Source organism: Myotis lucifugus, unplaced genomic scaffold (assembly GCF_000147115.1).
Source record: "Myotis lucifugus unplaced genomic scaffold, Myoluc2.0 scaffold_169, whole genome shotgun sequence".
Classification (NCBI taxonomy): Eukaryota; Metazoa; Chordata; class Mammalia; order Chiroptera; family Vespertilionidae; genus Myotis; species Myotis lucifugus.
In genome coordinates, this window is record NW_005871217.1 from 955,970 (window position 1) to 983,417 (window position 27,448).

At 39.5% G+C, this 27,448-nt stretch overlaps 1 protein-coding gene across 1 annotated transcript in view; it reads right to left on the minus strand.

Annotated features, from left to right (window-relative positions):
* The window catches only part of WNK3 (WNK lysine deficient protein kinase 3), a 102,477-nt gene that overhangs the window by 38,638 nt on the left and 36,391 nt on the right, over positions 1 to 27,448 (minus strand). Inside the window, 7 exon segments of the mRNA XM_023760042.1 lie at positions 11,275 to 11,409; positions 11,517 to 11,719; positions 12,967 to 13,261; positions 17,873 to 18,092; positions 23,364 to 23,452; positions 25,693 to 25,850; positions 26,556 to 26,776. Of these exon segments, the coding sequence (XP_023615810.1) occupies positions 11,275 to 11,409; positions 11,517 to 11,719; positions 12,967 to 13,261; positions 17,873 to 18,092; positions 23,364 to 23,452; positions 25,693 to 25,850; positions 26,556 to 26,776 (1,321 nt within the window).

The following is a 27,448-nucleotide window of genomic DNA, read 5'->3' on the forward strand; positions in this document are numbered from 1 at the left end:
GGAGTACCCTAATTAAGTTAATAACAATGTACCTACCTATATAGTTTAAGTTTAAAAAATTTGGCTCTCAAAAGAAATTTCAATCGTTGTACTGTTGATATTTGGCTCTGTTGACTAATGAGTTTGCCGACCACTGGCCTAGGCAGTAAGAAAAACTGCCAAACATCAGAAATTCACTCCATTCCTCTGTCATTAACTCTTCAGGGTTTACTGATGGGCATATAGTGGTTACTTACCTCAATTAAGTCAGGGATGCTATTTTGCAACAACAAAAATGAGGAAAAAGAGGTTCTACTTCTGGAAGGACCCCATCAGAACCCTGTAAATACCAGCAAAAAGTGCTGGACAAATATAAAAAAACAACTGCCTGAAGGCATAAGAGAACCCAAAGCAGGTAGAAACCGATAGGAAAGCGCCACTTGGAAGAAAGGAAGGACAGTGAGTGGATGGATGAGTTTGCCATTTTTAGGCTTTTCCTCTGAGGGAGGGCCCTACAGAAGCTAAAACTCAGAAAAAAAAACCCCATGTTCTTATAAGACTGAAAACCCATATTCTTACAATATACTCAAAACAGTATAAATATAACAAGAAAGAATCCTAAAAAACTTGCAAGTAGCTCACAGGAAGACAAGGAAAGGGAAACAGAGAAAAGAGAAACATAAGGAAGAAACAAAAAGCAAATACTAAGGTACCAAAAATTATTTTAAATAGAAATGGTTTAAATATATCAATTAAAAGGGAGACATTGGCAGAGTGGATAAAAAACCAATTATATGCTTCCTACAAGAAACTCACTTCAAACACAAGATAAATGGGTTGAAAGTAGGAGGATAGAAAAAGATATGCTGACATTAATCAAAAGAAAGCAGGAGTAGATCTGTAATATCAGATAATGTAGACTTCAGAAAAAAGAAGATTGCTAGGGATGAAGAGAGACATAATATAATGACAAAAAGATCATCCACCAAGAAGGCACTGCATCCTAAATGTGGATGCACCAAACAAGAGGCCTTCAAACAAATGGGGGGAAAACAACTGACCTAAAAGGAGAAATACATAAATCCACAATTAGTTAGGAACATCAACCCTACTCTCAGCAATTGGTCGAACCTCTTCTAGACAGAAAATTAGCAAAGATATGGAAGAACTGAACTACCAACTAATGTTTCTCATGAACTTAAGATTCAAAAAATCCTCAACAAAATATTAGTAAATTGAATCCAATAATGTACACAAAGGATGATATATCATGACCAATTGGGTTTATTCCAAGGATGCAAGGGTGTTTCAAAATTCAAATCAGTCAATATAACACATTTATCAATAGGTGAAATAAAAATAGTATGATCATACTAATTAACACAGATGTCGGAATAATGGAGCAACACCTCAACTTGATAAAGAGCATGTATAAAAAATCTATACCTTATAATATACCTAATGGCGAAAGACTTAATGTTTTCCCCCAAGTCTGGAACAAAGTAAGCATATTTATTCTTATCACCCTTATTCTACACAGCACTCGAAATTCTAGCCAGCACAATAAAAGGAAAAAGTAAGAACTAAATGGCAGAGTTTATTTTTTTTTTTTTTTTTTTTTTTTTTTTTTTTTTTTTTAAAAAATATATTTTATTGATTTTTTACAGAGAGGAAGGGAGAGAGATAGAGAGTTAGAAACATCGATGAGAGAGAAACATCGATCAGCTGCCTCCCGCACATCTCCTACCGGGGATGTGCCCGCAACCCAGGTACATGCCCTTGACCGGAATCGAACCTGGGACCTTTCAGTCCACAGGCCGACGCTCTATCCACTGAGCCAAACCGGTTTCGGCAAATGGCAGAGTTTAGAAAGAGGTTTAAACTGTCTCTACTTTGGAGATTATATGATTGTCTACAAAAACAAGTTTCAAGGATTGTATAAAGAACCCTCCTAGAACTAATAATAAGTTCAGCAAGGTCATAGGATACAAGATACACACAGACACATACAAATAAATTTGCTTTCTATGTACTAACAACAAACATGTAGAAACTAAAATAAAAAAATACCATTTTACAATCTCTCCAAAGAAAATTAAATACTTACGGATAAACTTAGCCAATAAAAACAATCAAAGTAGAACTAAATAAATGGAGAAACATACTGCGTCCATGTACTGGAAGATTGAACATAACAAAGATGTCAATTCTCCTTAATTTATATATAGGGTTAATCAAATTCCTATCAAAATCCCAGCAGGATTTGTTGTAGACAATCTCATACTAAAATTTATATGGACAGGTACAAGTCCTAGAATAGTTAAAGTAATCTTTTAAAAAAGAAGACAGTGGGAGGAATCACTTTACCAATGTTAAGACTTTCTATACAACTACTGTAATCAAGACCATCTGTAATTTAGAGAGGGATAGACACAAATGAACTAAACAAAATAAAGAGCCAGAACAAGACCCACACAAATATGCCAAACTGATTTTTGACAAAGGTATAAAAAGAATTCAACAGGATAGTCTTTTCAACAAATATTATGGCACTAGAGCAACTGTACATGGACAAGCAAAAGCAAAAGAAAAACCCTCAATCTAAACCTCACACCTTATACAAAAATTACAAAATAGCCGAAACCGGTTTGGCTCAGTGGATAGAGCGTCGGCCTGCGGACTGAAGGGTCCCGGGTTCGATTCCGGTCAAGGGCATGTACCTGGGTTGCGGGCACATCCCCAGTGGGAGATGTGCAGGAGGCAGCTGATCGATGTTTCTCTCTCATCGATGTTTCTAACTCTCTATCTCTCTCCCTTCCTCTCTGTAAAAAATCAATAAAATATATTAAAAAAAAAAAAATTACAAAATAACATAGGTCACATGGATCATAAATGAAAAACCATAAAAATTTTATAGAATCCTTATTAAAATTTTGCTAGACATTTTTTTGGTAGAAATTTTCCATATGACTCTAAGATTTATGTGGAAATGCAAAGGACCTAGAATATGCAAAAAATCTTGAAAAGCATAACAAAGTAGAAAGATTTGTAAGACCTAACCTCAAGACATACTATAAACCTACGTTAATCATGACATTGTGGTTTGGCTTATGGATGGACAACTAGATCAATGCAATAGGATATACAGCCCAGAAACAGATGCACGTCTATATGGTTACTAGAGGCCTGGTACACCAAATTCATGCACGGGTAGGGTCCCTAGGCCTAGCCTGCGATTATGGCTGATCGGGGCCTTCCACCTGCTGGTGGGGCCTCCCTTTCCCAGCTGCCGGCCGGGGCCTTCCTTTGTTCCGCGCCACCCCCTGGTGGTCAGCGCACATCATAGTGAGCAATTGAACTCCCGGTCTCCAGGTCAAACTCCTGAGGGGACAATTTGCATATTAGGCTTTTATATATAGATTTTACTGTTGACAAAAGTACCAAAACAATCCAATGGGATTGTGACCATGTGTTGTATACTTTCCTTACCTAATTAAAATAATTTCCCCCAAAATTTTATTAAGAAAAATTTCAACGATACAGAAAAGTTGACTCCAGGTCAAACTCCTGAGGGGACAATTTGCATATTAGGCTTTTATATATAGATTTTACTGTTGACAAAAGTACCAAAACAATCCAATGGGAAAATGAAATCTTTTCAACAAATAGAGCTTGAACAATGGGATGTTCATGCGGAGAAATAAAAAAGGAAATTTGATCCCCTACATCATGCCATTCATAAAAATTAATTCAAAATGGACTACAGATCTGAATATAACACTAAAACCATAAAACAGGAGAGTATCTTTGTAATGTGGGTGCAATCAAAGGTTTCTGAAGCCACAGAAAGCAATAACCACAAAAAATTTTTTGATGAATTAGACTTCACCAAGATTAAATACTTTGTATCATCAAATGAAACCATTACAAAATGAATGAGCAACCCACAGACTGGAGAATATATTTGTAAAGTATATATTTGACAAAGGACTAGTATCATCCAGAATATATAAGAACTCCTGTAAGTCAATAATAGCAAGGCAAATAACAACAAGCAAAATAAAATGGGCAAATGCCCTGAACAGCCACTACACAAAGAAAAATATACAAAGGCCAATAAAGATACAAAAATATATGCTCGCTCAGCATCACAGTCATCAAGGAAATGCAAATTAAAGCCATAATGAGATACCACTACACACCCAGCAGCATAGCTAAAATTGTTGGTGAGGGTGTGGAACTCTTACAGAATGCTGGTATTATAGTGTAAATGGTGCGGCTAATTTGGAAAACTGACCATTTCTTAAAAAGCTAAACCAACACCATCCTAAGACCCAGGAAGTCTACTCCTAGGTATTATCCAGGAGAAATGAAAACATATACTAACAAAAAGATTTATATAAGAATGTTCGTATCAGTTTGATTCATAATAGCAGAAATCTAGAAAACTCTGGATTTCAAGAATAGTAAAATGAATGAATAAATGGAATATTACCCTGCAGTAAAAAAATAAAAAGAACAACCTACTGATACACACAACATAGATTACTCTAAAAAACATGTCAAGTAACAGAAGACTTACACAAGAGTACATACTGTATGGTTCCATTTATATAAAGGTCTAAAACAGGCTAATCTATGGTGAAAAAATCAACAGTGGTGGACTGTGGGGAGATGTAATGGGGACTGACTGGGAAGGGTCGTTTGGAACTTTCTGCAGTAATGGCAGTATTCTATATCGGGTGGGCAAGCTACATACAGCCTGTAGGCCAAAGCTGGTACACCACATGTTTTTGTGAATAAAGTTTTATTGAAACATGGCCATGCCTATTCTTTTGCATTATTGTCTATGGATGTTTTCATGCATGCAATATGAAAGTTGAGTTGTTGCAACAGAGACTCAATAGCCCACAAAGGTTAAAATAGTTACTATCTAGAACTTTACAGAAAAGGTTTGCCGCCCTAGCTGGTGTGGCTCAATGGATAGAGCTTTGCCCCATGGACTGAAGGGTTGGGGTTTGATTCCGGTCAAGGACATGTACCTCAGTTGCAGGCTCCATCCAGGTTCTGGTCAGGGCATGTGCAGGAGGCAAACAATTGATGTTTCTCTGTCTCTCTCTCTCTCTTTTCTACTTTCTCTAAAAATCAATGGAAAAATATCCTCGGGTGAGGATTAACTAAAAAAATAAAAAAAATGTTTGCCAAGGGCACGTACCTTGATTGCAAGCTCAATCCCTGGCCCTGCTCGGGGCATGTGCAGGAGGCAACCAATCAATGTGTCTCTCTCACATCAATGTTTCTCTCTGTCTCTCCCCCTCCCTTCCACTCTCTCTAAAAATCAATGGGAAAATATCCTTGGGTGAGGATTAACCAAAAAAAATGGCTGTCATAAGGGTAGGGGCTGAAGGGGAGTTATAAGAGGTCAATGGGAGAAAAGGGGGAACAAATGTAATAGTTTCAAGAATAAAGATTTTTTTTAAAAAGTCACTGAATAATAATCTGTGTATTTCACTGCACATGAATGTAAACTAAAAATTATAAACAAATACTGAGTTCTAGTCAATGATATGCATGCTAAAGTATTTCTGCATAAAGTATAACGATGTCAGCAACTTTAATTTTGAAATGTACCAGAAAAATAGGATGAATTGATAAAAACATAAAGAGATAGTTGTAGAGCAAATATAGCAAAAAGCTAACTACAGAATGTAGCTGGTACAGATATGGGTATTCACTCTACAATTTTTTCAACTTTTCTGTATCGTTGAAATTTTTCTTAATAAAATTTTGGGGGAAATTATTTTAATTAGGTAAGGAAAGTATACAACACATGGTCACAAAAATGGATATTCCAAACCAAAATACTCTGTGAAAAACTCTCTTCTAAAGAATTAAATCTCAGAATCATGCTTTGCCTGAAGAAACTTCAGCTGCAAAGATCTTTATTAATCCTTGATCATTCCTGCTAGGAGTCAGCATGCACACATAGGAATCTATATCTACATATATAAAAGCCTAAGCGACTGGCCAATCGGCCAGTAGCTATGACACACACTGACCACCAGGGGGCAGACGTTCAATGCAGGAGCTGCCGTGACAGCAACTTTGCAGAGTGCCCTCTTGCACTCCGGGACCCCTCGGGGGATGTTGGACTGCCAGTTTTGGCCAGATCCTCACAGGCCAGGCTGAGGTACCCCAATTGCTGGAGGGACCCCACTCACTCTGCAGATGCCCTTACAGCCCCAGCGCCACCCCAGGTGTGGCCAGCTGGGGAAGGACCGCGGAGGTTGGCTCCAGGGTGTGTCCAGCCCGTCTTGCCTAGTCCAGCCCCGTTGGCCACCTTCTAATTCATTTACTTTCAATGTGCGTGAATCTGTGCACTGGGCCTCTAGTTCTTTATAATTTATGCCAGCAACAACTGATGTGGTGTGCACAAGAATTTTTAAAACATGCAATACCTGACTGTTTAGTCAGGGACACTGACCTCTTTTCCCTTAGATTGTCAAATTAAAAAATGACAACAGCTAACACAATAATAGACATCCAGTGTGAACAAATAAAAATTATATCTACTTTTTGTCAGACTGGCAAAGAATAAAATTTTGGTGTGCTGCAGAATTTTAGTAATTAGTTTTTGTGTGCCATGAGATGAAAAAGGTTGAAAATCACTGATATATGCCCTTGATAAAGAGAGAATTTTATAAAACACGTAATACTTGAGATAATAGCTCTTTGGAACAGTAATATATCATAATTAGAAAACTCTTACAGGGCAGCGTACATTTTATCTAAGAAGCTCAAAGCATTTTTATTAGCCAAACTCAACAAATTCAGGGATGTTAGAGATATCTAAAGCAGAACAGAAGAGTAAGAAAAGAATAAACTGGATTCTCAGTTCCTTCAACGATTTCAATCAATCCCTATGTTAAATAAATCTCACTGAAGTCATCATACCCTTTTTTTCTCCTTTCCAGTAGAGAAAGACAGCTATCCTACAAAGAGGCTGAATGGTGTCATGATTAAGGGCTCAGCCTCTGCAGCCAGGTAATCGGGGTTCAAACCCTGGCCCTCCTGTATGTCATTGGGAAAGTAACTCAACCGCTCTGAGCCTGTTTTCTCACCTGTAAAATGGGGGTAATGACAGCTACTATTCATAGGGTTGTTAGGACAGTATATGTTGGGCTGTTAGAAAACAGCATTTGGCACCTAGGAATCACTCATTGGTGATCGTTAGTTTCATTTCATAAAGGCAATGCTTTATAATAAATGTAGAACAGTAAGATAGGCTCCTAACATTTTAGGACTAACAACTACTCTGGCCTCCTTGCTATTCTTCAAACATGCCAGACACACTCCTCACTCAGAGCCTTTCCACGGCTTAGTCCCTCTGCCTGGAATGTACACTGTGGACGCCTTCGCCTCCTCAAATGTCACCTTCTCAATGAGGCCTACCTTGATCGCCACCTTACTGAAAATTGCAACCCATTTTCCTCCTTACCCTGCTCTAAATTTCCCCTGATGGCTTTGTACTGTATTACATAATTTATTTTTATTATGGTAATTGAGTCTTCCCTGGATTAGGCAACAAAACTCAGTGACAGAAAGCAGTTTTGTTTTTTATTAACTGACATATCCCAAGTTGGTGCTCAAGTAATTGTTGTTATCATCATCGGATCTCATCCCTTCACTTTACAGATAAGGAAAACCCAAAGAGACTTGGGTCAAGGCCACTCAGGAAGGAAAAGAGCCAAAAGAGGGACTGTGACTCCCAGTTCAGTGCCATTTCTACTACAGCTCACTATCTCCCTGACCCTGGAACATTACAGAAAAATCACAATCACCCACTATCTTCTCCCAGGAGGATTTACCTTTGGAAATTCTTGGCTTTGCAAATGCTGCTGTATCTGTTAACAGGAAAATGCTCTGAAAGGCAGTGGAAGCCTGTACTGGGAGACCAAGTGGTGACAGATGAACAGAAGAAGATGGCCAATTTGGAAGGGCTATCCCAGCACTTTGATAGAGGGTCTGCTGTTGTAATTGTGTTTCTGATGACCCAGAAACAAGTGCTGAGCTAGAAGCTGGCTGCCACCGTGGCTGGACAGCAGGCCACTGCCGAGTCCATGCTGGCTGGTGCCGTGCTAGGTGTTTCTGCAGGGGAAAAGTCAAGGCTGCTCTAAAGGTTGTATTACATGTTGTCCCACTGCTGCTGGTTGCAACTGTCCTTGCAAAGGACATGTAATCTAGACTGTGTTTGGAATGGTCCTTGGAATACCTAATAATGGTTGACCTTGGTTAGGTGCCTGAGATTGAGGTACCTGCTGTGGAAAAACAGCATGCTGGCTACGCAAAGAATGCTGCTGCTGCCCTAGCTGGTTTGGCTCAGTGGATAGAGTGTCGGACTGCAGACTGAAGGGTCCCAGGTTCGATTCCGGTCAAGGGCACATGCTGGGCACATGCCCAGGTTGTGGGCTCAATCCCCAGTTGGGGGCGTGCAGGAGCCAGCCGATCAATGATTCTCTCTCATCATTGATGTTTCTATCTCTCTCTCCCTCTCCCTTCCTCTCTGAAATCAATAGAAATATATTTTAAAAACTGGGTGTGAGGATTAAATAGGCAACATTCTTTTTTTAAAAAAAGAATGCTGCTGCAGATGTGACCTTCTTGAGTAGACTGCTGATGGCTTTTGTGTATTTGTCTATGAGATGAATGAATGAACTGCTGATGCTGAATGAAAGCTGAGTGAGAAACCTGGCTTGGTGCTAGATGTGAGGCAGAAAGCTGTGCAGAGAAGTACAGGGCTGGATGTGGGCCAGTGCCAGTGAGGAGGCCTGCTGAACATCTACACAGGGTGTTGAAACTGTCCTTCTACGGCCCTCTGAGATGGAATGCTAGTTGACTGGGCTTTTAGCTGCTGGTGTCCAAAATTGACATCTATCTGGGATGGAGCTTCTGAATGCTGGACACTAAATAAAGGCTCAGTAGAAAGTGTCTGTGGCCTAGCCAGTGTGCTCAGTGGTTGAGCATCGATCTATGAACCAGAAAATCACAGTTCGATTCCTAGTCAGGGCACATGCTGGGGCTGTGGGCTCGATCCCCAGTGGAGGGTGTGAAGGAGGCAGCCAATCAGTGATTCTCTCTCATCAATGGTGCTTCTCTCTCTCTCTCTCTCTCTCTCTCTTCCTTCCTCCCTTCCTCCCTGCCTCCCTCCCTCCCTCCCTCTCTAAAATCAAATATATATATCACACACACACGGCTAATATGACACACACACACACACACACACACACACACGGCTAATATGCTAAGTGTCCAACTGACCGGTTGCTATGACGCTCACTGACTACCAGGGGGCAGACGCTCAACACAGGAGCTGCCAAGCTGCAGTGACTTGGCAGCAGCGGTTCTTGAGTGATGCACCCTGAAACCAGAGAAGAGGGAGCCCAATTCCTCACTGGGGGCCACGTGATTCCACTTTCAGCCATGGGTTATGTTGTTGCTGGGGCACTGTCAGCCCCAAATCTGGTTTACTGCACACTTGCGTTTGCGTTCCACACCCTGTACGACAACAACTTTGCAGAGTGCCCTCTCACACTCCAGGACCACTCAGGAGATGTCAGAGAGCCAACACATTGACCACCAGGGGGCAGACGCTCAATGCAGGAGCTGCCCCCTGGTGGTCAGTGTGCTCCCACAGGGGGAGCTCTGCTCAGCCACAAGCCAGGCTGATGGTTGCCAGTACAGCGGTGGTGGTGGGAGCCTCTCCTGCCTCCTCCGCAGTGGTATCCGACTGCAGCTAGGCCTGCTCCCTGCTGGCAAGTGGACATCCCCTGAGGGCTCCCGGGCTGCCAGAGGGATGTCTGACTGACAACTTAGGCCCAATACCCCAAGGGTCCCTAAGCCAGCAGGAGGTCATCCCCCGAGGGATCCCAGACTGCGAGAGGGCACAGGCTGGGCTGAGGGACCCTCCCGCGTGCACAAATTTTTGTGTACCGGGCCTCTAGTATATATATAAAAGAATATGTCTGTGTATCTATGGTTGATGTTAAATGTCTTTTGCTGAAGAATTATTACCTTAAGGTTGTGTTAAATAGGCTGGTTGTTCAGATGTCTGTGCTACATAAATAAGGTGGTACTGAGTACAACTTCTGACCTGCAGTTTGTAATATGTGTTTTCTTGCTATTAGAAGGGTTTCCAGTGTATACATGCTGGGTTATAAAGGTTGCCTGTTCAGTTGTCTGGATGGTGTAATAAGTTTGTCCTGAATAAGGGGCATGCTATAGAGATAGTGCCTGGTAAGCGGGCTGTTCCATAAGTTGCACAGGGTAAGCTGCTTGGATCCTATATGCTCCCTGGTCTGGAAAAGGTGACTGAACTGGAAGTTGCACTGGAAAAGCAGGCTTCCCTTGGCCTGGGGCTGAATAAGAGGGTTGTACCAGTGGATGAGACTGGATAAGAAGTCTGCAAAGAATGAGTTGGTTGTGATCCCGATGGTTGTACAGTTTAAAGAGGATGCTCTCCGGCTGGCAGTATATAAACAGGCTGTGCTGGAGCCTGGATTGGGTAAGCTGACTATGATGGGTAATAAGCTTGTTCCGGGGATGTATCCCAAAGAGCAGCTGCTCGGGAGCCTTCAAAGGAAGAATGGAAGTTCTGTGATGGTCCTGGATAAGTGTGTTGAGAATAAGATGGCTGTTCCAGAGGCTGAATCACACTTTCAATACCACCCTGTGGCTGCCACTGACTTGCATGAGCTTCAGACTCTTGCAGAATACAACCCTGCTGAACATTTTTCTGTGGTGATGCCATAATCTTAGGTTGTCAAGCTAATGGCTGCTGCTGAATACAGGCTTGGAAAAAAGGCTTCTTCAAATGCATAATCTGATTTTGTGGCACTGAAGAACCTGGAGATATGGACTCCTGATGTGCCACTGGGTATGGCTGGCGTACTGAGTGTATCTTTTGTGAAGCCCAATGGTCCCCTGAATGGCCTTCAATGGAACCAAAAGGGAGCTGTGCTGTACTCACATACTGAGCAGAAGAATGGCTTGACAAAGCTTAAGGGTGGTTTCTTTTCCAATTATATGAGCAATGTCTCAAGATTCTAGTTATACAATGTTAGTTTAGGTGCATCATCAAGAAGAATGTCGTAGGTGAAGGAAAGCAGAAACTTTCAGCTTTCAGTGACTTTTATAAAAACCATGATGAATTTATGAAAGAGAGCCTTTGCCTAGCAGAAAATCTAGGCAGTGTTAGATATGTTTAACTGAATACAGGGCTTCTAAAATGTATCTTACCTTTGTCTGCGAGACCTTCTGGACAGTTAATGGGGACACCAGGGGTTGTGAGACTGGTGGTCCAAGGACATGTACAGGCAAAACAGTGGACTGACCTTGAGCCAAAGGCAAAATCTGGGGCTGAGCCAGCTGTGGCTGCTTCTGTAACAGTCAAATAAGAAAAAAAACAAAACCCAAAAACGATTAAAGATAAACCCTCCCATTTACAGTAAATATACTGATTATATATTTAAAAATATAACAGATCATCTTACCCCTGAAATCTGCTGGTAATGTCCTACTAGCTGCTGGGGTGGATAAATCTTCCCTGGAACATTCATTTCAGCCTGTGGGATGCTAGAAACCATTTGAGAGCCCATCATCTGGTCCGAGGAATAGCCTGTGCTGGGCTGACTTGCATCTGAGTGTGTAACTGATCCAGCTCCGGACTCGGATAAATTGTCACCTAGAACAAAGAAAATAAGCAACAGGTAGAAGTGAAAACTTGAAGCACCAGGTCCAAGTGGTATTGGAAATAGTGTTTCTTTCATTTTTTTTTATACTGACAACCTGAGACATCTTCAAATAAAATATGTACAATGCAGAGTTAATCAAAAATTCTCAGTGTAGCCCTGACTTGTTTGGCTCAGTGGATAGAGCGTCGGCCTGCGGACTGAAAGGTCCCAGGTTCGATTCCAGTCAAGGGCATGTACCTGGGTTGCGGGCACATCCCTAGTAGGAGGGTGTGCAGGAGGCAGCTGATCGATGTTTCTCTCTCATCGATGTTTCTAACTCTCTATTCCTCTCCCTTCCTCTCTGTAAAAAATCAGTAAAATATATTTAAAAAAAAAACTCTCAGTGTAAACTCTGTGCTGACATGGTAGAATGGCAAAAATTTTCTTAGTAAAGCAAAAGCTGAAAACAAAGAATCACATAAAAATCAAATCCATTTGCTGGCCATTTCATATATATCCTTAACTAACCTATACTTGTCAATAGGGTTTCAGTAAAATCTAAATGTCATATTCTTTTTTATTCTCCTAGAAGCTAGCTAGAGAATAATACTGTCATTATACGACAATTAGCTATTACTATGAAAATGCTGTATCCTTCTAGAAAAGAGAATGCATGACAATAGAAAAATTAGAGGCACTGTGTTAATTTTATACTTGAGTACAAAATACAAAGGGGCTTAAAGTTTAGAAAATTCCTTCTTAAAGAAAAAAATCATACCCTTTGGTTCCTAGTTTTCTATATTAAAGGACTTATTTTAGAACCTTAAAATGGTAGAAAGATTATAATCCTTATGCCACTACTACCTTGGGCAAGTCATATAACAAAACAGTTTCAAATAAAACTAGCTGGCTTATCTATTTCAGGGAATTTGTAAAAGGACTGATAAAATGATAGATAATACTTTGAAAAATAAAAAAGTATTATCTAAAGATAAGGGAATATAATTACACATTTATTTGCTTTTATTTTTTTACTTTTTTTCAAGGGAGAGGAAGAGAAACATCGATGTAAGCGCATAACATACCTGGGTTTCGGGCTTGATCCCTGCACACGCCCCCTACAGGGATCAAGCCCGAAACCCAGGTATGTGTCCTGACGGAATCGAACCAGCAACCTTTCGGTGCATGAGACGAGGCCAAAATAATTGAGGCACACCAGCCAGGCATTGTTTATTTTTATAAGTTATAACTATGTCACCTGTAACAGAGGAGCATTGCTGCTGTGGTTTTCTTTGTAGAAGCTGTTGTCGAACTTGTTGATCCACTTCAGTTTCTTCACATTCAGCCGCGGTGTGCTGAGCAGGAGCAGGGGGCAGAGTTGTATTCTGGGGTGGAGGGAGAACACTCCCCACAGACTTGCACTGCGAATCCCTGCGTTCTTCTAAAGAGGCAGCTGGCTTCTTCTCTCTTGTCTTCTTTATCAGGGTCACCCGGTCTCTAATGGACTTAGCAACAGCTTTGGAATCACTTTCATGGAAGAATCCTGACTTGACCTACAAACAAAACATAAACAGCAAACTATATCTTTAACATTTAACCCTGGGGATCAATGGGGTGATAGATGTTTGCAGCAAGGTCCGCCCTCACATCTAACATTTAAGATTTTAACCTTTTTTTTTAAACTAGTGGGTTATTTAGTGCCCCCAAATCGCAAATGCTATTAAATAACAGTTTCTATGTTCTTTCTTAATTAGACATAGGTAAATGTCAGAGTCTTTAATCAACAAAAGGAAGACAATACTATCACTAAGCATTGTTAAAAGAATTCTGGTCTTAAATCAAACAAGCAAATAACTTGATGTTTCAGTACATGCAGTCTTATTATAGGGTATTTATGACTGCCCTGTTTTGTGACATTAAATGGGTTTGCACACTCAGCAACATTAAGTGCCTACAATAGGCTCTAGAGACATAGAGGTGATTAAGTTGGCCCTTTGTGCTATATGAGCACACAATCTGATGCTGAGGGACAGATACAAACTTAAAATGAAATGAGGTAGAAATGAGCTGCTGTAAAAGCCCTAAAGGAACACATGCCTCTCTGGAGGAAGTAGAGAAAGTATCACAGAAGATAAACTCTGACCTGGATTAAAACAAACAAACAAAAAAAGGAACTTGGCAGGCTATTGAGTGTAGATGACGTGTACAGATCAACACTCTAGGCAGAGGGAAGTATGCTAACGGCAAAGTACTACAGCGTGCTAGGTGTTAGAGGAGTGAAGAGAAGTTAAGGACTTGCTGTCTGAGAGGACCAGGGCTGAGGAGTAGAAAAGACTTGGGGAGGTGCTATAGCTTATCATTCTCAGTCCTACAATCTGCATTTTAGAGTATGTCTTGGGAGTTTGCTGACTTGGGGAAATTTCCTGGTAGTTGAAAGATGATTAAAATGTGAGACGGAGTTCATTCATATATTTAAGTTCACTCCCTTTGAACGCTAAAAAAAAAAACACCCCCAAAACCCATAGTAAATGCATTTTTACATTATAAGCCCATAAGGACAGGGAGAATAAGAGAAAGACAACAGCAACAATAGTTGGGACTCTTTTGAATACGGAAAACAAGTAGATAATAATTGACTTAGCAAACCTAAAAGAGGTGAACTAGAGAAAGCTGAGACTCATTCCCATTCACGCTCAACACTACTCACAAGGTGCAGGGACTGGTAGTACCAGGTACTTCCAAAACTGGGTAAAATCAAAAGAGATGACTAAAATAAGGAAGACTAAGGGAAAGGGTTTTGAGAAACAGATATGTAGGATCCTGTGCCCCGCCCTCCATTCCACTCCTTTCAGTGACTGCTTCTCCCCTACCCTAGGAGTCTGCAGTTTAGTTCTCTGGACTATGGAACACCAGGCACAGTTGAGGATATGGTTTCCAAGTGGAAAACAAAAAGATTAAGCGACCATATGCATGGTGAGTACCATATGCAGAAACTTCCAGCCCTCTTCTCCACTTGGCTACCAAAATACCAGTAACCAGACCCTTACCCTCCAGGAAGGACAATGAAAGATTCCTCTCTAGGGGATCTGACCAATCCAAGAAGAAAAACCAACAAATATTGATGTCAGAGATTCCCCAATTAATGGCTCACCCAGATACCCTGTGGTAGAGGTCAAAGCTAGTAAGTCTGACACAAGCAGTCATATGGTCCCATCAGCTTGTCATGTCAGTCTCTGTGGTAGGCAAATGATGGCCCCTGGAAGATGTCCCATCCTGATCCTCAAACCCAAGCAAATGATGAGATGTCACTGTGCTAGGCACAGTTGACATGAAGGTAGGGAGATGATCTGGTTGAGCCTTTTACCAGCTGGTGACACTAAAAGGATTTAACATGCCATTGCTAACTTAAACAAGACGTGGGGGCATGTGAAAGGACTGTAAGAACTGAAAGTGGCCCCTGGCTAACAGCCAGCAAGAAAATGGGGACCATAGTCTTGCAACTGCACAGCATTACATTCTGCCAACAACCTGGATGAGCCTGGAAGCAGATTCTTTCCCAGAGCCTCCAGAGTAGAGCCTTGGTGGCCAACACCTTGACTTCAACCTGCGAAACCCCAAGCAGAGAATCCAGCGAAGCCCACTAGGACTTCTGACCTACAGAACTGAGATAATAAATGAGTGTTGTTTTAAGCCACTAAGACGTTTGTGATCATTTGTCACACAGCAATAGAAAACTAATACACTCTTCCACTATTAATCATGAACAGCCAGCAGCCAGCCAAGAATTACCAGAAATATGAGAAAAGCCTCTAACAAGAAGATGGAGCACAAAACTAACAAAGGGAAAAACCAGCACATTGGAGTAAAGAGACTATGCAGGGAGAAAAAAAATGTCAAAAGCACTCCCTTTACTAAGGTTACAGAAAGATGCGATAATATTGCATCAACACCACAAAGAACACGATTTTTACTCTAAAAAAGAAACAGACCAAAGTATAAAGGAACTCTTAAAATTAAAAACATGATAGCAGAAATGAAAAACTCAATGGAAGGGTTAGAAGATAAAGTTGATAATATCTGCCAGAAAGGAAAATAAAAAGACAAAAAGATGGAACATAGAAAAGATAAGAAAATTGGAGAAACAGTTCAAGAGGTCCGACATCCAAATAATAACAGTTCCAGAAAGAGAAAACAAGGGGGAAGAACGCATCAATAAAATACTTCAAGAAATCTCCCAGAAACTAAAGGGTATGAGTTGGACCTAGCCAGTTTGGCTCAGTGGATAGAGCGTCGGCCCTCGGACTGAAGGGTCCCGAGTTCGATTCTGGTCAAGGGCATGTACCTCGGTTGCAGGCTTGATCCCCAGCCCTGGACGGGGAGCATGCAGGAGGCAATCAATCCATGTGTCTCTCTCACATCGATGTTTCTTTCTCTGTGTCTCTCCCCCTCCCTTCCACTCTCTCTAAAAACTGATGGAAAAACATCCTCAGGTGAGGATTAACAATACATAAATAAGTTTAAAAATAAATAAATAAAGGTTATGAGTTGACAGATTGGGAGGGTCCACTGAGTATCCAAGGCAGTAAATGAAAATAGACCCAAATCAAGACACATCACTGTGAAATTTTAGAATATTGAGAATGCCAAGATATTATAAGCTTCCAAAGAGGAAAAATGGATCACGTGCAAAAGATCCAGAAAACAGAACAACTTTGCACTTCTCAATATCAATACTGAAAGCTAGAAAGCAATGACTCTTAATTTTTTTTAACTGCACAACCTAAAATGCCTTAGCCAGCCAAATAATCGGTTAAATATGAAGATAGAATAAAGACACTTTTTATATATGCAAGTCTCAAAGAATGTACCTCCCATGTACCTTTTCTTAAGACGCTAATAGAGGAAGTATGGCACCATAACAAAAGAGTAATCCACGGAAGAGAAAGAGGTGGGATTTAGGAACATGAAGTCCAATACAGGAGAAAGGCAGAGAAGTCTATGAAGACAGTGAAGGGAGATACCAGGATGAGAGCTGTGTGCCATATGTTCACAGATCATTGAACATATGGCACACATGTGTGCAATCATTCCAGATTAGAAGAGTGTGACTAGAAAGAAAGACCTGTTGTCTCCAAGATCTCCACTGTCACTGTCCCATTCTTCTTCTTTTTCTTCTTCTTTTTTTTTTTTGTTAATCCTTATCCCAGGATATTTTTTTCCATTGATTTTAATAGAGAGTGGAAGGGAGGGGGAGAGACAGAAACATCGATGTGAGAGAGACACATCTATTGGTTGCCTCCAACACACACCACGACTGTGGCCAGGGATCAAGCCTGAAACCGAGGTATGCGTGCCCTTGACCAGAAGCGGCTGACGCTCTAACCATTGAGAAACTGGCCAGGGCCCATTCTTCTTTTTAACCTGAGGACAGAATGCCCAGATGAGCCTGCCTCACAGTATCTGTACTTCACCATGACCACATGCTGCGGAATGAAGCTCCTGCAAGCCCTCCCTCCAAGCACTGCAACAGCCCAGGTTGGGGACCCAGACAACTCATTCTGGTCCACACAACAGCCACGCCGGTGCACTGACTGAGGGGAGCCACGTGTTTAGTTCCCTGGACTCCCGTGTGACCTCACCCACTGACTTCCCCAGAAGGGGCTCTTGTAACCCCTTCAGGAAGCTGAAGCCAGACAGTGACTGAGAGGTTCTGTTCAGCTCCTCCTCTCCTGGGCAGCTTCACCCAGGAGTAACTTCAGTAGCCAGTGGGGTGTGTGCTCGCCACTCAGGTTTTCAAAACAAAACCGTATGTTACTTAGGTAAACTACAATGAAAAGCAAAGGAATGAACAACACAAGAGTCAGAATAGATATTGTTGGTGGTAATGAGCGAGGGAAATGCAACCTGGAAGGGCACACAGATGGCTTCTAAGACACCAATTGTGTTCTGTATATTGTGTTCTGTATACTACCTTAACAAAGGTAGTATATTATCAGTCTTTATAGTATGTACAAATTTAATATACTCTGCTGTAGCAATACATTTCATAGTACAATATCAATTTAAACAAAGAAAAGGAGAAAATGAAAAAAGAAAGCAATGAGAAAGGAAATCAATGCTGATACTTCTAAAGGGCGGAGGAAATAGCAGTAGCATTCACTTACCATTTCATAGGCTACTTCCTCAGGGGTATCTTTTTCTAAATTGAAACTGAATTCAATAGCTTCATTGTCTTTGTGCTTGCCTTTCAATTTTTTAGGGTCTTCAACCCAGAGTCGTAAAGCCAAAGATGAATTTGAACAATCATCTTCCTCTGCTAACTCCACCCTCAGTCCTGTATCCTCAGCAAAAAATGCGTGGTTTAGTAGGTTCTTGATAGACAACCTAATAAACAAAATACATAGTTCATTATCAATCCTTCCAATCATAAACAACACATAGAACCTTTAAAATTAATTGTATCAAAGTAACAATCTATTTTAAAATTTCTATTAATTAAACTATTAATCTGCCTTGTCATAAAAACAAAATATTTTCTCTTATTATTACCAAGAATGCAAAAAAATTTCCAACTAACATGCATCTGTAGGGATCTTAATTAAAGATTATTACTAGCAACATATCTAGAAACTGAAGTTTAACATACCTAAAAGTATGCCTTAAAGAAAGTTGGAGACTGGAATCTCGGAGGGAGGGTGAATGGGAGGTAATCAACCAAGGACCCTGTATGCATTTATGCATGGCCCATGGACACAGACAACTGGGCTGTGATGGCCTGGGGCAGGTGGAGGGGGGAGGGTGAGAGGGACAGGCTGGAGGGGGTGAATGGGGGGTATATGTAATACTTTCAACAATAAAGAATTATTAAAAAGAGAGAGAGAGATTTGGAGAAGTGCTGCAGTTCATGTTACGTGAATTGAGTAGTTTCCCTAAACCACTGGCTTAGGTTATTAAAACACATTGCAGACAGATCACGCGAATTCTCGTGTTTTCATATTACACAGTGTTTTACTTTAAAAAGATAGTAGCTTGTAAGAACATGTAATAAATAACTTCAAAATGCAATGGGTATTTAATTTTAAGGCGTGCCTTTAACATTTATGTAAAACGTTTTTTGTACTCACTCAATAGAAACTTATCTGGCCACCGGGTAAAGCTAGCAATAAAACTACTGGTCCGCAATGTGTTAAGACTCAAGCAACATATTGTCTGCCAAGGAAATGAAAAACTCTTCCAGATATGTAAACTCTAAATTAAATTAGAAGTTCAAATTCTTTGCAAATGTTATAAATAGAACTTGTAGCCCTGGCCAGTGTGGCACCAAAAGATCGCTGGTTCGATTCCTGGTCAGGGCACATCCTGGGTTGCGGGCTCAATCCCCAGTAGGAGTCATGCAGGAGGCAGCCGATTAATGATTCTCTCTCTAAGATCAATAAAAACATTTAAAAAAATAGAACTCGTAGACTTCATTAGCCATAATCTAGTCAGTGTATGTCACTCTTTAGAGCATACCATAGATGAAGCTAATTTACAATTTAGTTCAGTAAAGTCCCATGGTTTTCTTGATGTCTAGTGTTTTAGGCCAAAGTATACATACAATGGATACAAGACTAGCCTAGTATCAGGGATTAACCATCTTTGAAGAAAAAAAAGTACAGGGGTTCTAAAGATTCTTTTACAAGCTGGGAAATTAATTTCCTTTCCTTTGACCAACTTCCAAAATAGATATATAATATCTAATCTATCTGTATTACAGACCAGGGAGCACTAAAATTGATGTATTCCATAATGTCTATGTAGAAAGCCCCTCCTGTGCTATTTAAAACAGATAAAGCATATTGACAAAGCGTTATCCTGTAAGTTAAGGATTTAAACCCTCTACATGTTTAGTGATCAAAAGACAAATAACCCTTAATCAATAAAGAAAAAAAAAGAAATAGAAGAAAAAAAAGACAAATATTTAACTAAGGCAGTGATATACAAAGAATAATCTTGCTCAGACTAATTAGTTTTAAGGTTAAGGTGAGATGTGTTTAAGAAAGCACAACCAAGTTAAACCCTCTACCTTCAATGAAAATTTTGCCTATTTGACTAAAGAATAATTATAGCAAAAGCAAAAGATACCATTCATTAAATACATATCATTCTGTTAGGGATTTTATATGCATTCATTATCTTTTTAATCATCAAAACAATGCCTGTTTTGAGTAACAGTTAAATCAATATCACACTGATTAAGTGAGTCCAGATTTGAATTTTAGGCTCACACTGAAACCTGTGCTCTTTCCAATAAATATGCCATGAATCCTTTTGAATATTCCAGTGTTCTTAATAAATCGTAATTAAAATGCTGTACAAACAATAATCAGAATCCAAACTAAAATGGCTACTTCAACATAGTATTTTTAGCCTTGCTTAAAAAGAGCAGGCCTAAACTCCTACAGCTCAAAAAGAACAAAAATAGACAACTCAATTTAAAAAAGGGCAAAGGACTTAAATAGACAATTTTCCAAAGATATGCAAATGGCCAATAAGCACATGAAAACATACTCAACATCATCAGTCATTAGGAAAATGCAAATCAAAACCACAATGAAATACCACTTCACACCCACTAGGATGGCTATTACCAAAAATCATACAAACAAACAAACAGAAAATAACAAGGGTTGGTGAGGATGTTGAGAAATTACAACCTTCCTACATTGCTGTAGGGAATGCAAAATGGTGCAGCTGATGCGGAAAACAGTTGGATGGTTCTTTAAAAAAATTAAATGTAGCCCTAGCTAGTTTGGCTCAGTGGACAGAGCATCGGCCTGTGGACTAAAGGGTCCCAGGTTCGATTCCAGCCAAGGGCACATGGCTGGGTTGCAGGCTCGATCTCCCCCAAGTAGGGGGAGGGCAGGAGGTAGCCGATCAATGATTCTCTCTCATCATTGATGTTTCTATCTCTCTATCCCTCTCCCTTCCTCTCTGAAATCAATAAAAACATTTTTAAAAAATTAAATGTAGTATTACCATATCATCCAGTAATTCCACTCCTAGGTTTATACCAAAAAGAATTGAAAGCAGAGATTCAAGCAAATATTTGTACCCCAATTTTCATGAAGTATTCATAACAGACAAAATGTAGAAATAACCAGTGTCCATCAGCAGAAACATGAATAAACAAAATGTGGCATATTTATGTATGTGTATGTATGTATATATGTGTGTTATATTATTCAGCCTTAAAAAGGAACGAAATTCTGATACAGGCTACAACTTGAAAACTATGCTAACTGAAATAAGCCAGACACAAAAGGAGAAATACTGTATGATTTCATTTATAGGAGGTAACTAGAATAAGCAAATTCATAGAGCTAGAGAGTAGAAGAGAGATTACAAAGGGTTGAGGGAAAGAGGGAATGAACAGTTGTTTAATGGGTACAGAGTTTCTGTTGGGATGCTGAAAAAGTTCTGGAAAAAGATAGTGGTGACAGTTGTACAACAATGTGAATGTACTTAATGCCACTGAATTATAACGCACAAAAAGGACTAAAATGGTAAATCTTATGTTATATAAATTTTACCATCATGAAAACAAATATATACCTAGATATGGCCTGTTGGTACAAACACAAAGAATATTCTGTAATAAAGCTATAATTACACAGGCCTTACCTTAGTGGCTTTATGTATTCTCAGATAAGCAACACTAAATTTAGATAGAAAAATAATAAAAGTAGGTAACAGTCAATCAAATGTTGGTGGAAATAAATTCTATAAAGGACCTTTTTTAAAAACATATTTTTATTGATTTCAGAGAGGAATGGAGAGAGAGAGGAAGAAACATCAATGATGAGAGAAAATCATTGATCAGCTGCCTCCTGCATGCCCTCCCACTGGGGATTGAGCCCACAACCTGGGCATGGGCCCTGACCGGGAATTGAACCATGATCTCCTGGTTCATAGGTTGATGCTCAACCAGTGAGCCACACCAGCCATGGCAGGACCTGTCAACTTTATTAACCAAAATCAATAAGGAGGTAAAAATCAAATGACTAATCCTTCAATTTAAGTCAGCAACTGTCCAAAGCTCAAATGAAAGGGAAATATAAGCTAAAACTAAAAGGAGTTGTCCACAAGAAAAACAGAAATTGTGATACAAATAATCTAGAATACCAATTCTTGAATAAAAACAGCCCTATCAACTTTACCATCTATATATATAAAAGGCTAATAGGCTAAGTGTCCCTCCAACCATCCAACCAGTCGCTATGATGTGCACTGACCACCAGGGGGCAGACGCTCAACACAGGAGCTGTCATGATGCGCACTGGCCATTTACAAAGAAATGGCACGGAGGACCTGGCATCAACAAAGCAACACTCAGCTTCCCCCAAGTGGGACAGAAGCCCCACCACCACCCCAGAGCAACAGCCCACCAAATCGCAGCAAAACACTGCCAAGACCCCATGGTGCAAAATGTGGCCCCCAGCCCAGCTCAGACCGGAAACGGCTGCTGTGGGGGCCAGGTAATGACATCACGTAGCAACGCCCAGCTTCCTCTCCCTAGCGACTAGCCTCCTTGAAGTTTCTTCAGCCCAGGAAGATGACTTGCTTTATAGCCAGGTGCAAACATTTTACACTTTAACCAAATGTCTGTGAAGCGTTTTCCTCTGCCTCATTTCATTTGATCCTCACAGAAGTCCTGGAGTAGGTAGGTAGGAGACTTGGTAGAATCTTATTTTCTTTTCATTAGCTGGAAAATGGAGATTTAGAAAGTTTAGAAACTTGACCCGACTGAAAAGAAGTAAGAAATGGTGGACCTTGAAAATAACTTCAGGTTTTCTCACTGCACAGAATATAGTCAAAAAAACACTGCTGCAGTTAAATATTTTACCCTTTGTTTTCCCTGCATGATTTACAATAATAATCTGCTGTGTTGCTGACAATTACCTGAAAGAGAAGTTGGGGTGCTTCAGTGGGCTGGAAAAAGTTTAGCTAAATCAGAAAGCAGGTCTAATTAAGCAAGTTTAATATATATTTATATATGGCTAAGTTGACTGGCGCATGGGCGATACATATAAAGCTCTTGCTGGTGCCAATCACAAACGTGTGTTTTGATCTGTCATTGTCGATCGTGAATTTGGTTGACACTTTTATTATAGAGAAAGGGCAAATAGTGATATTAAAATATTTCTTCTAATTAGTTTCCTTTCAATGTGCATGAAATCCGTGCACCGGGCATAGGGTTAAATAAGGACATAGGGTTAAATTTAAAAAACCTGGTGAGTTGATGGTTACATTTTTAAAAAACTATCATTAAAAAACCATTTAAGTACTTACATGAAGGTGACCCACAGAAGCTCTCTACTTTTAATCAACTGTCAGAAGTAAGTTAATAGGGGAGGGGGAACCCACTGACTTAAACTGATGCTTCAAGGTGATGAAAGCTTGTCACAACACACACACACAACTCAAATTTTGCTTCAAGGAAAATTTAGCAGATGATACCCAAGTCTAAAATGGCAAACAAGATGCACTGATACACTTTACTAAAGACAGTATGGTTTGGGTTTGGCTTCCATGCAAAGGTCAGAAAATGACCGGGTGCAAGGTAAGAGAAAAATGCATCCATCAGTTATGTCATTTCACTACATCAGCACCCACCTTTCAGATTTGTTTTGACGAATACAACCTTCGATGATTTCTTTCACTTCAGGATCAGTGACTTTATTGAAACTGGCTGGTTTTATGCCCTGGGAGGAGAAAATGGTTTCTAGTTACAAATGAAGCAACTGAAAGCCCAAATCAACATGACTTTTATTACAATAATGGTTTTTACCCTAAACTATATTCAAGTTTTAAATGAGATAAATACATACATACAGTATGTCTTTAACAACTTTTTGACAGGGATTTTGTCCTAGTTCTACAGATAACAGTGAAGGTTGTAAATAATCTAAATCAACAATAATAGAACCAAAATTGCATATTATGTAATATATATGTGCCAATATTATGTAGAAATTAAAAATGTTCTCATGCCGAAACCGGTTTGGCTCAGTGGATAGAGCGTCGGCCTGCGGACTGAAAGGTCCCAGGTTCGATTCCGGTCAAGGGCATGTACCTGGGTTGCGGTCACATCCCCAGTAGGAGATGTGCAGGAGGCAGCTGATCGATGTTTCTCTCTCATCGATGTTTCTAACTCTCTATCTCTCTCCCTTCTTCTCTGTAAAAAATCAATAAAAATATATTTAAAAAAAATGTTCTCAAAGTAATTATTAACATGGGAAATTCTCATACTGTAACATTAAGTAAAAAAACAAGACCCCAAAATGTACAAACAGTACTACCCCAATTAGCAAAATATAATAAACAAATATTTTTTGAAATCAGAAAAAAATTCAATGTTATTAAAGAACACTTATGAAAATTCCTAAGAAGGACTGCTTTATTGCAAATATTCGAAATCAATATTATTTCAAAGTCTTCTAAAATGGCTAGGTGAAATAAACAATTAAAATGATGATTTGTTGGAGAAACTAGGTCATTTTTCCTATAGAACAGCGGTTCTCAACCTTTGGGTCGCAACCCCTTTGGGGGTCAAACAACCCTTTCACAGGGGTCGCCTGAGACCATCGGAAAACACATATATAATTATATATTGTTTTTGTAATTAATCACTATGCTTTAATTATGTTCAATGTGTAACAATGAAAATACAAAATACATCCTGCATATCAGATATTTACATTACGATTCATAACAGTAGCAAAATTACAGTTATGAAGTAGCAACGAAAATAATTTTATGCTTGGGGGTCACCACAACATGAGGAACTGTATTAAAGGGTCGCGGCATTAGGAAGGTTGAGAACCACTGCTATAGAATCTCCCATATTCTGGACATTGGCCTATTTCCTTTTTTTAATTGACTTTTTCAGAGAGAGGAAAGGAGTGAGAAACATTGATGTGAGAGAGAAACATCAATCAGTTGCCTCCTACACACACCCCAACTGGGGATTGATCTAGCAACCTGAGTATGTGCCCTGACCGGGAATGGAACCTACCACCTTTTGGTGTATGGAATGATGCTCAAACCAACTGAGCTACCTGCAGGGCTGGCCTTATTATTTATTGTCTACCTAACACAAACCTCTGAAGTCAGACTTAGGGTCAAAATCCATTAGTAGTAGCAATGTGAATGTGGATAAGTCACAATCTTTGATACTCAGTCTTATCATTTATAAACTGAAGATAGCACCATCTTGTAGAGATATAAAGATGAAGGCATGTGGCATACAGCATACATTTAAAAACAGCACCTATTAGCATTAGTTACTGGAAACAGTCTAACAATCGCCTTCCTGGCCTATCCTGAGTCACCTAATTGGATATGATGTAGATCTCTTTTGAACAATCCTAACACTTTGCTTCTACCGCCCTTATGTCCCTTACAATAAATACTCCCATGCTCTTATTTGTATAATTTGTGAATTTATATCACTCTCCTGCTAAAAATGTAAGCTCTTTGTGGGTAACAGACACTTCTTAAACATCTTTGCATTCCTTGCAATTTCTAAAAATTTATTCATAGTAAGAATCAAATACTGTATCTGTTGAACTATATTTTGAATGTCCTTTCTTAATCAGGCTTTTAGCACTAAAAGAGACCCTCAAAACTATTTAGCCAATCTTTATTATTCAGGTTTGGAAAATAAGAACCATCTAATAAGTATCTAAAAATTCTTTACAAACAAATAGATATTGATGATGTGTCTATGTTTTCCCAAGGATACTAATACAGAGCATTTTATATGACCCCAATAGAATATAGGTATACAACATATATCTAAAGCTTGTTTCGTTACAATTATATTTAATTTAGCACTGCTATACAGAACTAAACCAAAATTAGGTTTTACTCAGTTTACTTAAACCAACTTCAACATGAAATATGGCAGTTTGTGAAGTAAAAAGAATAAAGTTATACCTACACTAGTTACTTTACGGTATATTTGAGCTGCATTTTGGCACTCAGAATAAGGGTACTCCGAAGTAGCCATTTCCAGCATACACATTCCAAAAGCATAGACATCTACTGATTCATCATAGTGCTCTTCATACATCTCTGGGGCCATAAACTCAGGAGTCCCTACAAGGTAATACCACAACCACACTTTTATTAAAAAGAAAAATGTATTCACAAAATTTACTTTCCCTTTTCCATAAGAATTACTTGAGTTAATCTGTGCTTCCTAAAAGAAATTTATAAATATAAAATTTGTTGAATACTTGCTATATCTATATAAAGCACTTAAAGAATTTCATTAACTTTCTGTTCTGATAAAGTACAATCTGTAATGCTCAAGATTAGGTCAGGATCACTAAAATTTGTTTTTATTTCTATCCTTTTTAGTTATTGAAATTTTTCATAATTAAATTAGTAAATTAGCTTTTTAAAGTCCTTAGAAACTTTCAATAATTTAAAATATACCCCACAAAAGAAATACACTAGGATATCTCAAAAATAAGGCAAGATATAATATTTCAAAGCAAATTCACATACTAGGCCAGAGGTCAGCAAACTTCTCCAATGAGACACAAATGGTAAATATTTCAGGCTCTGCCATCATATGGTCTCTGTCACAACTACTTAACGCTGCCATTGTAGTACAAAAGCAGCCACCGACAATACACAAACAAGTGGGTATAGCTGTGCTCCAATAAAGCTTTATTTATAAAAATAGGCAGCAGGGCCAAATTTGGCCCATGGGCTGTAGTTTGCTGCTCCCTGTTCTAGACAAATACAATCAACAACTCTCTATACCCAACCAATCAACTATAAAATGTTAATCACCAATGACACTCTTAGCAAATGATGTGCGCATTAAGGTAGCGAGGCCTAGATCACCAATCTTCACAGATCCAGTAGGTCCTGTGATGAAAATATTGTCACACTTGAGATCCCGGTGAATAATAGGAGGAGTCCTAGTGTGCAAGAACTGCAACCCCTTTAAAATTTGCCTGCACCAGCTCCTCAGGACCTTTGGTTTCATGACTTTAAATCGTTTTAAGTACCTATATAAAGAAACAAAAGACCACATGTTAATAAACATACCTAACTTACTATATGAGCAGTATTAAGGTAAATCACGTAAGCTAGCTGATATTGTATGTGCCATACTACTATTACCATCACTAAGTTGTTGGGGTTTTTTATTTGTTTCTTTTAAATATGTATTTTTTTATTTCAGAGAGTAAAGGATAGGAAGAGAGATAGAATCATCAATGATGAGAGAGAATCATTGATTGGCTGCCTCCTGCATGGAGATTGAGCCCGAAACCCAGGCATGTGCCCTGCCTGGGAATCAAACCGTGACCTCCTGCATTCATAGGTCAATGCTCAACCACTGAGCCATGCTGGCTGGGCATTAAGTTGTTTTTTATTGCCTGTTATGGCAAGAAAATTTTATGAAGAAAATTCTAAATCTAAGGCCTCATTCTTAGAAAAGACATCCTACCAAGTTTAGTATTTTGAATTCAAAACAAGAATCATTCCAATTAGAGTGGCCTTTTGTGAAATGGCAGCACAATTTTAAAAAGAAAGTCCGTCTCACCCTAGCTGGTTTGGCTCAGTGGATAAAGCTTTGGCCTGCAGACTGAAGGGTCCCAGGTTTGATTCCGGTCAAGGGCACATGCCAGGGTTGCGGGCTCGATCCCCAGTATGGGGTGTGCAGGAGGCAGCCGATC